General features: G+C 39.3%; 1 protein-coding gene across 2 annotated transcripts in view; it reads left to right on the top strand.

Moving 5' to 3' along the window:
- The window catches only part of MCOLN3 (mucolipin TRP cation channel 3), a 35,206-nt gene that overhangs the window by 18,753 nt on the left and 3,395 nt on the right, over nucleotides 1-13,058 (top strand). The window contains exons 11-21 of one of the 2 annotated variants that reach the window (XM_050307590.1): nucleotides 63-216; nucleotides 699-783; nucleotides 862-958; nucleotides 1,564-1,663; nucleotides 3,596-3,708; nucleotides 3,786-3,935; nucleotides 5,900-6,001; nucleotides 6,113-6,235; nucleotides 6,762-6,968; nucleotides 7,331-7,460; nucleotides 8,619-11,682. In XM_050307590.1, coding sequence (XP_050163547.1) covers nucleotides 63-216; nucleotides 699-783; nucleotides 862-958; nucleotides 1,564-1,663; nucleotides 3,596-3,708; nucleotides 3,786-3,935; nucleotides 5,900-6,001; nucleotides 6,113-6,235; nucleotides 6,762-6,968; nucleotides 7,331-7,460; nucleotides 8,619-8,638 — 1,281 coding nt within the window. In that variant the 3' untranslated portion in view covers nucleotides 8,639-11,682. Of the gene's footprint in view, nucleotides 1-62; nucleotides 217-698; nucleotides 784-861; nucleotides 959-1,563; nucleotides 1,664-3,595; nucleotides 3,709-3,785; nucleotides 3,936-5,899; nucleotides 6,033-6,112; nucleotides 6,236-6,761; nucleotides 6,969-7,330; nucleotides 7,461-8,618; nucleotides 11,683-13,058 lie in introns of those variants that run through there. The other variant, XM_050307591.1, reaches the window with a different exon arrangement.

The following is a 13,058-nucleotide window of genomic DNA, read 5'->3' as shown; positions in this document are numbered from 1 at the left end:
TTTTTCTCAGAGACTAATAGTTTTGGTGCCATTTAAGTTTGTTTGTTTGTTCTGAACTGTAGTACTTACAGCTGCCCAACATCTCTGTTGGAAATCATGCTTATGAGAAGAGGGGAGCAGAAGAAACAGCTCTGGCCATTTGTCAGCAGTTCTACAAGCGAGGAATCATCTGTCCTGGAAACGACACCTTTGATATAGACCCAGAGATTGTGACTGGTGATGAACCTAATCTATTGTATCGATTCTTTGGGAGGAGGGACCCTACAATTATGATAAATTCTTTAAAAAAAATTAAAGTACTGTACAGTCTTATCACATGATCCATATTGAACTTACTACCAGCCAAAACTGGTAAGAAAATTACTGTGTGACCTCTAGTCCTCACCTCCGAGGTGACAGTCTTTTATGTCTAGCACCACAAAAATGTGATGAGACATTAGCACCAATAGGCATCTAATACAAGTTATTTTGGAATAATTTCAGGAGCCTTCCCTGTGAATTCATGATGATTAACTTGGCTCATGTTCAGGGAAGCCAGTGTATTTGTCATCTAGCTTCTCAAATGCCTCCTCACTCAAGCATGCTATCTTGTCTGGTGTAGCCAACAGCTCATTACAGCCTGGGCGTGGGACAGGCAGATTACGGTTAAAGAGCGTGATAACCCATGAGATATTGTTGTGAGTCCTTATCCATTCCAGACTGCTTGTACATTGAGCCAATGACGCCGTTAGACAACACAACAGTGGGAAAGCACAACTTGAATTTCACTCTGGATTTCCACAGGTGAGGAGGAATGAGCATTTCCTGTGTTTGGGTGTTGGTGCATTTTCCCTGTGGAAAGCTAATCTGAATCTGTTGCAGACTGGTGACAGTGCAGCTCATGTTCAATCTGAAGGCAATCAACCTCCAGACCGTTCGTCACCACGAGCTCCCTGACTGTTATGATTTCACTCTGAGGGTATGTGGAAGCCTGCCATGTGTCTTTCTGTTCAAAACAAGAAATTGATCTTGCTGGTTTACTGTACGCAGTCAGCACAGATATTTTCTGAAGAGTGTTGGGCACCACTGGGTCAGTGGTGCCTGGATTACTCTGTCATGGCCTAGTGTACCCTGTAAATAACCATCAGTTGTGACTGTGGCAGGTTAAACTTTGAGTGCTTGTGATGTGGTCCTGAAGCACTTGCTTGGCTTACAGCTATTGTGTTCTAATCCATCTGAAGTATAATGAAAGCATAAATCTCTTCCCTTTAGAGAGATGATTCTGGAAAAGATTGTTTTCAGATCATAGAGGAGTGAGAATGCAGCTTAAAAGTATTTCACCTAGTAGCTACTTAGTCAGCTAATTTGTGGCAAATGCATGGTTCATCAGATTTGTCTTTGACAGCATTTATTTGAAGAAATTTGCATTACCTTAAGCTTAAACAAGTTTTGCAACTTCTCCCCTAGGAGAATTATTCTAAATCATTATGCAAGCTTGGCAATACATATGGGCTACAAATATAATGGTTTAACTTTATAGAAACATGCACCCTTTTGTTTGTTTGGTTTTGTTTTTAAATACAGATAGTATTTGATAATAAAGCACATAGTGGAAGAATTAAAATAAGTCTCGACAACGACATAGCCATCAGGGAATGTAAAGACTGGCATGTTTCTGGATCAAGTAAGTGACATAAATGTGTTCAAATTTTCATGCTGAAATTTTGCATCAGCAGCACAGTTCTTGTCAACCTTTTTCTTTCTTAAAAGATAAGGCACCATTGATATACAACCTGATAATACATGAACTTTAAATCCTGATTTTCTAAGGAATTGTTCTTCCACCTCTGATCTGAAATCCTGGGAACCCAGCCACACCATTACTTTCCTTAGCAGTTCTCAAAGCTTGCACCATTGATAATGTAAACCAGAAGTTGTCCATGGCTCAGTGTGCATCCTTCTAGCTTTGCTACTGAACTTACACTGCTCATTTCTTAGGGCAGGGCTGTGAACCGTTCTAGCCCCAGGCAACAGGACACATGATAGTGGTTGAAAGTTGAAACTGATTTACTCTTATTTCAGGACTTAGCACCAGGAAAGATACAGAAACGCTGTTGTTAAGGCTTGCTGGAATTAAATGGCTAGAAACACTTCTAACTGTTGTTTAAATGTCATTTGCCATGTATCTGAGATGAACAGTGTGGTTCAATTACCCATATAGTGACTCACAAGAGTGAGCTGCCTTTCTTGGCACCTATTTGGTCTGGTCAAAACATCATATGAGATCCTTTTCGTTAGTGAAAATAATCTCTTTGATAGAAGCTTGCCAGGACTCTAAATTCTGCTTATTTCTAATTTTTTTTTCCGAAGTGTACAATATTCCAAGTTCTTTTTTTTCCTGCTTTTGCCGCTTTCCCCGTTGCTGTTCCTGTGTCAGACAATGAAGAGCTGGTAGTGAGAAAGCAGGATAGGTGTTTTTATTTTTTAAAGATCCAGACTGGAATTAATTTGGGGGGCGTTTACTGAAGTGCATCACAAACCCCGCTGCACCGTGTGCTCGCTGCCGTGCAGGGAGCGCCCCGCAGGTGGCGGTGCCGGGAGCGCTCCCTGGTTCCCCTTCCCTGCGGGCCCGCGGTCGGGGTCTGTGGTTTGCCTCTCCCAACACTCTTCAAAAACCATCTCCTGGAGTACTACGTATTATTTTCTAAAAGCCAAGGAAAAATAGCAAGGTAATGGTCGCAAGTGGACAGTAACGAGTTGTTCCTGTTCTGGGCTATGCTGCAAAACCAACTTAAACGGCAGCAGTACAACAAGCAAGAAGTGGGTGGACTTTTCATGAGTAGTGTACTTTGTGCAGTCAACGGGAACTTCAGTAGCCCATTTTGTAGAACTGCTGCATCTTCTTGCAAATTTAGCATTAAGTTGTTTGATTTTTTTTCTCAAACAATCATTCTTTTATTGTCATCCTTATACTGTTTCACCTAGTTTCAGCTGTATGATAAGTATAAAAACAAACAAAACAAAGAGATCCAGTGGTAGATTTGGTGCAAAATTTGACCTTAGATGATCATGAATGTGAGTTTTAGTAACAGAAGAGATGGAGAAATGTCTAGCTTGAGGTTGATCTTGGCTAAGTGAGCAGCAGTACAAATTATCTGCTCTGTTCTAGGAAAAAACCTATCTGACAGTCAACTACTGGCCTGAAAGAGAAGAAGATATGTACTGTAAAGTTCCTAGGTTTGGGTTTGGTTTTTTGGTTTAGTTTCTTTTTGTTTGTTTGTTTGTTTGTTTTTAAGAAGTTCTGTTACTCCAAAGGCCATTCCAATGCTTGTAAATAGATCAGCTCTCACCTCTAATTCTGCAGGGCTGTAAGAAGGACTCACACTCTGGTATATCAACCTTCCTAAATTTACTGAAGTGGTATCTACAGTGAAGATCACTTGTGTCTCTCATGAAAATATGTCCTATAAACATTTGTGGGGAAAATGCTAATCTTTTCTTAATTCCATTGTATAAACATAGTTAACATCAAAATTTGGTTCTTACTTCAATACTTAAGATGGCCAACAAAATGAAATGCATCTGACTATAAATATCTTCATTTTTGTTCTTGCAGTACAGAAGAACACTCATTACATGATGATCTTCGATGCTTTTGTCATATTGACTTGTCTGGCCTCATTGATCCTTTGCACACGATCAGTGATTAAAGGAATTCGGCTCCAAAGGGTGGGTATAACTCTTTCCTTGGAAAGTCTTGTCTTATGTAAGTCTGATTAATTGTTTTCTTTCCTCCTTTGCCCTAGGAATTTGTAAGCTTTTTCCTATATTATTATAAGAAAGAAGTATCTTTCAGTGATCAAATGGAATTTGTCAATGGATGGTACATCTTGATTATGGTTAGTGATGTCTTAACTATTGTTGGATCAACTCTAAAGATGGAGATACAAGCCAAGGTAAGCTTTTTACACTGTTAGGTGAAAGCAAAACTGCTTCTGTCCCACCTAGGTTTAAATCTCTCAGAAGACTTTAGGCTGACTATACTTCATTCTGAGTGGCATGAAATTTAGAACTCTTTCCTCTTCTCTGTTTTAACTGATATATGTTGTTTTTAGTAGCAAGATATAACACCTCCAAATATCACTAAATATTACAGTTCTAATTATCTCTGTTCCTTGTGACTCTGAGGAATAAAATGAACTTCATATCTGAAAGTTTAAGACTGTTGACTTTCTCTCTTCTTCAGTTAAGGACACTTATTTTTGCTCATTTGATGGATCTTTTCAAATTTAGAATTTAAATTTTTGAATCTTGTTTAACAAGTGTTTAACTAGCACAGAGTATCTCTCCTTAAACATCCCTTTGCTGCTTTCCCAGCTTCTGTTTTCCAGCATATTCATAACCACAGCCAGGTTCTAGGCCTTCAGTTTCTAAAATAAACTTGATATATAAAAAAAGCAAAACATGTAAAAGCAAGAATTAGGGAAGAAAAACTATATGCTATTCTGAAACACTCTGATATTCAGATAATGTTGTTCTTCACAAAATCTGTAGCAGACTTTGAAGTGTGACATTGCAATATAATGGACTTTGGACAGTAGTGATGAAAGGATGGGTCTGAAATCCATCTGCTGACAGCTTGACTATCATAAACACCCTGTACAAATTGCAAAATCTTACCTTAGGAACTGTAAACTCAGTTCTTAAGAATAGAAAGAAGCTATGAGGAAGTTGGCTAAGATAAGTAATCTTGCTTTGGGAGAAGCAAAGAAGAGAACAAGATTGGATAAAGATCTGGCATTTGGGATTCTGATCTTACATTTTAAATACATCTGTTTATGTATGTTTCTTTTCTAAGAGATTATTTTACTAGAACTCTTATCCACAGGTACATTTTACTTCATTTTGCAAGCCTTGTGGAACTTAATAACAAGATCTTGTTCCATGTAACTGTATGAAAGTCGATGAATAACAAGTTTACAATAAGGTAGCCAAGTTCTAAATGAATTATGTTAATAGAAAAGATTAGCCAATATCTATTGTCAATATCTATCTATAATATCTATTACCTATATTTTATTCTTAGGAGAATAAAAACTGAAAATAATAAAAACTTCTTACTCAAGTAAGCTGTCATGATCCATTTCAGAGTAGAGCTGCAATTCAGGAACAGGATATATGTTAACTTGGATGAAAACAGGCCAGTATGTATAGGTGGAAAAACACTGAAGTGCCAATAAAATATAAATGAAGTTCTGGTTAGAATTAATTAGGAGCTAATTAGTCTTGTCTATGATAGCTTTCTACATCTCATAGTTCCCAGCTACCTAACAAGATCCTCTTTAATATTTATCTGAGCAATGCTGACAAGTCATGCAACATTTTACAAACAGCTTTTCCTACGTACTGGAAGAACCTTCTTTGCTCTCTGGTTCTAAATTCATGTCTACACTGTCCATGGGGAAGCAGTGGAGAGATTCCTAAGCTGCTCTGGGGAATCTGTGGATGCAGATTCCAGGAGCAGTTGCTGCAGGCCTGGAAGCAGCATAAAAATGTTTGCAGTGCCACTCTAGAGATCTTTGTGAGCCAGGTACAGAGCAGGTGTCTCTGCACTTGCAGTGCACCTGCGCTCTTGGCCTTGCAAACAAAGCTCATCTTGTCAGAGTCTGTTTTACAAACAGCCCTGTGTAAAGGCATGTGAAATGAGTTACACTTTAAAGGGCCCTTGTTCTTTGGTGAAACCTCTCTCTAATGCATACTGCCTCAAACTAATTTCCAGTGGGAGAGTTTGCCAAGGAAAAAGCGTTTCTTTACAAATCTTTGTAGTAATGAGAGTCACAATTCAGAACTTGTTGTTACAAAATTTAATATTTTTTTCTTTCTTATTTTTTTCTTTGTTTGTTCTCTTGGGTTTTTTTAGAGTCTGACAAGTTATGATGTCTGTAGCATACTCCTAGGAACATCCACTATGCTTGTGTGGCTTGGAGTCATTCGCTACCTAGGTTTCTTTCAGAAGTATAATGTAAGGATCTCCTGGGATCTTCGTACTGTTGGTATTTATTCTGTTTGTTGCTATAAGGGGACTGGAAGAAGTGTCTGGTTAAATTCTTACTGTTTGCATTGCTTCGTACAGCTTCTCATCCTAACCCTGCGAGCAGCACTACCCAATGTAATGAGGTTCTGCTGCTGTGCTGCTATGATCTACCTGGGCTACTGTTTCTGTGGATGGATTGTACTGGGACCATACCATGTGAAGGTAATGCACTTACATGAAAAAAGACAACTTGAATAACAGAATGAGAGGTTACTACTGTTGTTTTCTAAGTTTCCATGTCAAGACTTCCCTTAATATAAAAATAGTGCATCTTCAACATGATGCTGCTCTGTTTGAGGAGCCTGACTTCCATGAGTCAATCAGACCTTCCTTGAGTTACGAAAGCTCTGAGTCAGAGGTGGAAGCTGCTGTGACTCCCAATCATATGCTGATATTTTGAGAAATAATTTTCATTTTGCAGAACACTCTTGTCAGACTAAAACTTTGGAAACATGCTTATCCCTTTTTTAAAAGAAATTGGCTTATCTGAATTGAATGTGTATATGTACAGGAGGTGACAAACCTTGGTCATTCATCAAATGTTTTACTGTTTGCACTTCATCATACCCTGGGTATAGGAAGAGATCCAAGGCAGCCAGTTATCAGCTGTGTATCTGCGTGTTATGTACAGGCTTTGTATCCAAATAAAGCAGTGACAGATATTCTTGTCTTCTTCCCTCCTCTCTAGTTTCGCTCTCTGAACACGGTTTCTGAATGTCTTTTTTCACTGATCAATGGAGATGATATGTTTGCCACCTTTGCAAAAATGCAGCAGAAAAGTTACTTGGTTTGGTTATTCAGCAGGATCTACCTCTACTCCTTCATCAGTCTGTTCATCTATATGGTGCTGAGTCTCTTCATTGCACTCATTACAGACACGTATGAAACAGTCAAGGTAAGCACAGACTATTCATCTGGAGTAACAGTGCAAACTTGGTGCTATCAAGATTCTCATGTCCCTCAATATTTTAAATTGGAGTGCATGCCAATCTAATGAATAAACATAATGACTACTTTTAAGGGTGTAGAGGGATGACAGGAGGGTTTTTAATCCCCCTCTACCTCAAACTGACAAAGTCTCTCTGTTTTCCTACTCCAATGAAAGCTAAAATGCTACTGAAAAGCAGTATTTTCACATTAGGTTCTGTGAATCATCTAATTTCAGACTTGAGCAACATCTGAAATGTGGTCTGGTGAGAATTTGGGTTATTGTACATTTTAGCCTTTTTGAAGGTTTAACTAAATATCAATTTTTAGCACTATCAACAAGATGGCTTTCCAGAGACAGAACTTCAGAGATTTATATCACAGTGCAAAGACTTACCGAACTCCGGCAGGTACAGGTTAGAGGAGGAAAGTTCTACATCTCTCTTCTGTTGTTGTAATGGTATGTATCTATACTAAAATTATACATTAAGGTATATGCAAAAGTGACACACTGCTAAATGTCCCTGGTATAAAGTTTATGAAGAGTCCTTCAATTTTGGGGGTGGAGAGAAAAAAAAACAAAACACAAAAATCCCAGATTATTTCTAATGCTCTAGAACGGAACGCCAGCAAAATGTCAGCAGCCAACAAATTCCTTAGAAGAAGTGAGGGACCTTTCAAATTAAGAATCACTTAATGTGTGAAAAGTGCTACAGGAAGTTAGATAATATAGACAGTAATATGTGTAATGTGCAAGACTTAACATTTCTTGTACTCACTGCAACAGGCAGGACTTACAGAACTCATTCGGTGTTTTCTTATCCACTTTTTAATGATACCTTGTGCAGTAAGGTCTCCTAACTTAAATGATAACAGGCCTGAAACTTGGGGACAAAACGAGCTTGTCAAGGTTTTAAGACAGCATGCACTTGGAAAACATGGCCTAGCTTTCACTATGGAGAACAAATGCTTCAGTTATTTGAAGTTTTGTTTCTTCAGGAATACTGATTGCAGGATATGTGGTTTATATTTAACCAGGCAGGCAGCAGCTCTGAGTCTTGCTTGCTGAAGGGCCTTTTAGTGGGGGAGCTGAAAAATATTTGTCACTTGATTAAAAAGATCAAAGGTGTTTGCAACTCCTTGGTATTGTGCTTTTCTGGTGTGCCAGATAGAATATATTTATGAGGGGGAGGAGATGGGGCCATATCTTGAAGCAGGGAGATGACAGAGCCTGCTGTGAGCCACCCCCCATTCTGACCAAGTGCCTTACTGGAGATAAAAGTGAGGGATGAAGCAGAGCAGGGCATCTTGCTCCTGGGTAAAGGGCACAGACATGTTAATATTTCCTCTTCTGCACACACCTCTCAGTTTAACAGGAAAGAACGCCAACATGAGGCAGGACAGGGTGGGGATGTAATAATTTTCCCACTGAGTGTGCAGTGGGGATGGGACATCTAAAAGAGCATTCTCATGTTCAAAATGTTTTATAGTGGTTCATAGCACTTTCTTATTGATCTATGTCAACTTAGTAATTAGTTGCATTTTTAAGGCTCCTTGTACAATGAGACTATTACTTTGATGCATGCACCTGACAACTTTCCTCCCCTCTCTTGTACAGGTTGTAGTGAACATATTTAATGGATTGTGGGAGTGTATCATAGAGCCTTTAAAGCACACATTGCAAGAACTGGACAACAGACCTGGTGGAAAACCTTATATCTAAGGCCTGAATTTGCTTTTCTTGAGAAACAGTGTAAGCCTGTGGCAGAAGCTTATGCTAAAATTACAGATTTTTGATTAGACACTCACCTCTAATTCAGGAGGTTTGGGTATTTGTTTTTATTAGCTTTATTCTATTTGTTTCCTCAGTTAAATTCTGCTAGAATGCAAAGGGCATCAAAAAGCTGTCTGTGTTCAGAGACTTGGCTAGGTTATAAGAGTAGATCGGAAATGTAGTAACTTTCAATTATAATTAGAACTAGTTCCAGGCAACTGCAGCTTTGAACACCAACCTAACCCTCAGTACTGCTGCCATTATCTGTCCATGGCTGACCTCTTACTGAATAAATGAAAGCTCGCTCTAGAGCCCTTAGAATTTTTTGTTTATTTGCACTCATAGTAAAAATAAAAACTATGAAATTTGGTGTAATTTTTTTCTGGAGTCATTATAGTGAGTTGATACACAAACCATTCAAATATAGCTAAAAGCATAAAATAAATATTTCCTTAAACAGAAATACCACTTGATGTGAGTGGCAGTCTCTTCTCAGAGAGGCCAGGGATATGCCAGGCTGGACTGGAGTTTGAGGGGTGAGTAGATTGGAGAAATGGAGATGTTCTCCTGTATCTAGCACTCAGTAGGATCAGTGACAGCCTTTGGCTTTACAGTGTGTGAACTTTTCAAAATATATATTTTTTTACTTTGAAATCTTCCTCTGGTTTACAAGTCTGTGGTAAAGTCTCTGGTTTACAAGTCTGTGTATTTCTGTGTATTTAACTTAGTTTAGACCTCTGGTTTACAAGTCTGTAAACCAGAAATCTAAACTAAGTTAAATACACAGAAATATGTCTCTGAGAGTCATGTTCCTTCACACTTTAGAAACTGGATGTTTCCTATCAGCTTAACAACCTGCTACTGTCAATGGCCAGCTGAAACCTTAGCTCTTGTAGAAGTTCAGTTTTAACAAGTTAGTTTATATACTTTGTTGATTGCGATACCATTTAATTGATGGCTTGTTTTCCATAGTCTATTCACTCTGGGAGCAGAACAGAAAACCAAAGGGAAACATATTTTTGATAACTTGCATTTGTGAGCAACATTGCTGGAGCTGTCTGTGACAATGTAAAATGTTGTGGAGGACACTGAACATGTTCTGCCTGAATGCTTACACATTGTAAATGTGCTACAATAAACAGTTCCAGCTGCAGTAAGTATTGGATGTGTCAGTATTCATCCTAAGAGTAAATATATTGCCAGGTTATAGGAGCTTTGTTTATTAATGACACTATACAATTTCTAGTGTGCAACTGTGTGGAGTGTGTGGACTTGGATTTCCTGTAGTCAAGACAGCTCCTGTGGACTCTTGTTAGGACCTGTTTCCAGCTGATCCCATTTAACAGCATTTCAGAATTTGCCATAGAAAAAAATATTCAATCATTAAACCTTACACTAAAAACACTCCTCAAATTCAGCAAAGGCGAACCAAATACAAGGTGCAGGCAGAACAGATCTGAACGGTATATGAAAGTTTTGTGTATTGAGGCCCTTGCCTTTTAATGTTCACCTAAGATTGAAGACTTTTGAAGCTTTTCAAGAAGACACAAGGCAGTCTTGCCTCAAAAAGCAAATATTAAGTGATCATGTTTTCTCTTGACACATTATATTCCTTATGGATCTTTGACAACACACAAAATATAACGTGCACATCGCTATTGTATAAAGTAGTTTGTGCAAGAAATTCTGACAAGGATGGCAAGCACTTTCAGATGATGAAATGCAGCAGACTGATTCACAAGGCTTTTTTATGCAGAGTAAAGAGAAACCTGAGATTAATAAATCACTTAAAATGTGGGTGCATTTTGTAAACAGCTGTGGAATACATTCCAGTACAGGTGGAAGGCAAGAAGTAGTCTAATTTCATTTAAAAATGGAGACAGAGCAAATGCTTTGTCACTGTTAACTTAAGAAACTGGCAACAAATTTCAATAAAATTTGGCAGAGCTCTAAAATACCAAATTCTTACAGTTTTATAATACCAGAGGGAAACCATGTTAATAGAAGCCTGCAGTATAAGCATAAGGCATGGAAAGCTACAATGGCTGACCCCAAAGCAAGAAAAGATACTGTATATAGATTTTTTCTGTTCCTAGCAGAAGCAGAGAAGTGTGATGTCAAAACATCTAGATTGGTTTCCGTTGCCTGAAGGGCAAACTTCACTGTGAAGCATGTTTTGCAGTAAAATCCCTAGTAGGGTCTTTTAAGTGATGACCTGTGCTTGTGCTACAGCTAAAAAGTCAATCAACTGAGATGCTGAAATTAATCAGAAAACCATGCTCTGTTACTTCTGCTGGACACCACAGCTTTGAATTTAGCGTTGCTGGCAGTTGTGTGGGTTTGGGGAGGAAAGAGCTGATGAAAGACAACTTGCCTTCAAACAGTTATGGGCAGGGGCAGAGTGTGAAGCCAGAGGGGAGGACTCTCTAAAAGTAGAAGGATGTGTACCAAAAAAAAGGATCGGATGGGGTGGGAGGAAAAGAAGGGACAACTGCTTATAAAGTTAGCAGAGCAGCAATTGCACATTTCTGGCTATGGGTGCAGGCTGATACACTGGGAAAGAAGAGCAGTAGCCTGGAAGGTTACTGGATTACAACTGCTCAAAATGTCCACTTCTGACTGGAAAAATAACTGCTACTTGTATTACTTATCTGATACATATTTATATTTTGGGTTTTTAAAGAAAATAAACAGACATAAACATGTGTTGTTTGCCTTAGTGCTACTGCTGGCAATCTAAGGGCTCGATGTTGAGATATCTGACCTGCTTGATCCTTGGTGTTTAGGATCTTCATCTGCCTAAGTATTTCGTTCACCTGAGAAGAAGCCAGTCAATGCTGTGTTTTCTAGCCTACTGGCTGCATTTGAGATGAAGTACAGCTCTGCCAAATCTGTGGCTACATGTGTGGTGAGGCTTTTTTATCTTATTTTGTGTCAATATATTATGTGCTGGTTATGGCTTTGCAGAGCCAAGATGTGTGACAATGATCTTATTATAAAAAAAACCCTTGTGACTTCAGCAGTATCAGTGATCTCAACGTTAGCAATGCTAGTAGCACATGTAAAGCGGCATCCTGGAGACGTCGGTATCTTAATGCTGATGCAATCAAGCAGGCACAGATAGAACTGTAAAATGCAGTGGGGGAGAGCAAGGAAGCAGATAAAGCATCAGATAAACTCATGCTTAAAAATGCCATCCTAAGGAAAACAGGGCTTTCAGCCTTGACCAAGGAGTTGGATGGGTAAGAGTTTCTTTGTTCTGATTCTCACTGGGCTCTAGAAAGAGTTGCCTGAAAAATACAGATATTCAGTATTTCCTCGTGAAAATAAGTTGCAGGGTGCTAAACTGGGTAACAGCTATTTTCATACGGAGGCTTATTTCAATGCCAGTGTTTTGTATATACATACAGGAAGAACTTCTTGTTTTCAGCAGAGCCCAGACCTCTCTACAGAATGAAACTATACTGAGAGAAAGACAGAGGTGGGGGCCTTACTTGTTTCTAAGTACCAGTTTTTATGTTAGATTTAAGCAGATTCTCAAGGGAAGGTAAACAGTGTGCACATAAAAGAGGAAGAAATCAAATTCATATATGCTAATACCTATCCAATATTAAAATGTGTAAAGGCATAATTTATCTAGGGGATGGGGATGGTGATGGAGACAGGATGCAGGACAGCACACAATGCTGCTGTAAAAGACCAAACCTGTGGCTGCATCTGTCAGGAGCATATTCCTGCCTGAGGCAGTACCTAATACCAGATGCTTCAGAGGAAACCTTAAGAAAACTTTCATGCATGAGCTGACACAATGCTTTTGCAGCTAATGTTGAGTAACTCCATATAGATGTTTGTCTGGGCATTTGTTCCTTCTTCTCTCTTAAACTGTGTGACCATAACCAAACTCAGAATCATCTGAGAACATTATGTAAGAATCCTATGCTACCCATCCCCGTCGTGTGGGCAGGTAGAGAGCTCAGTTGCTGCAATGAAGCCTCTCATGAATCTGCATTCTGTTTTGAACACCCTAGTTGGGAGTAACTGCATTAAGCCACATCCTCTGAGGAACCAAGTACCTCTTGAGCTGCAAGACGACCAGCTAGCTCTGTAGTAGCTAATCTCACCTGACAGTCTTCGCTGCACGTTATCTCCGTGCCTACAACTACCAGCTGGCAGTAAAGCGACTACAGAGCCTTACTCTCGTAGCAAGAGCCCGCGCACCGGCGGGCGGCGGTGGGGCAGGGGGAGCCGGGGCCGCAGGGCACTTGGGGGCGGGCGCCCTCCTCC

Source organism: Myiozetetes cayanensis, unplaced genomic scaffold (genome assembly GCF_022539395.1).
Source record: "Myiozetetes cayanensis isolate MyiCay16 unplaced genomic scaffold, myiCay2020 scf12, whole genome shotgun sequence".
Lineage (NCBI taxonomy): Eukaryota > Metazoa > Chordata > Aves > Passeriformes > Tyrannidae > Myiozetetes > Myiozetetes cayanensis.
The sequence above is the reverse complement of the archived record's forward strand: the minus strand, read 5'-3'. Positions and strand labels throughout refer to the sequence as shown.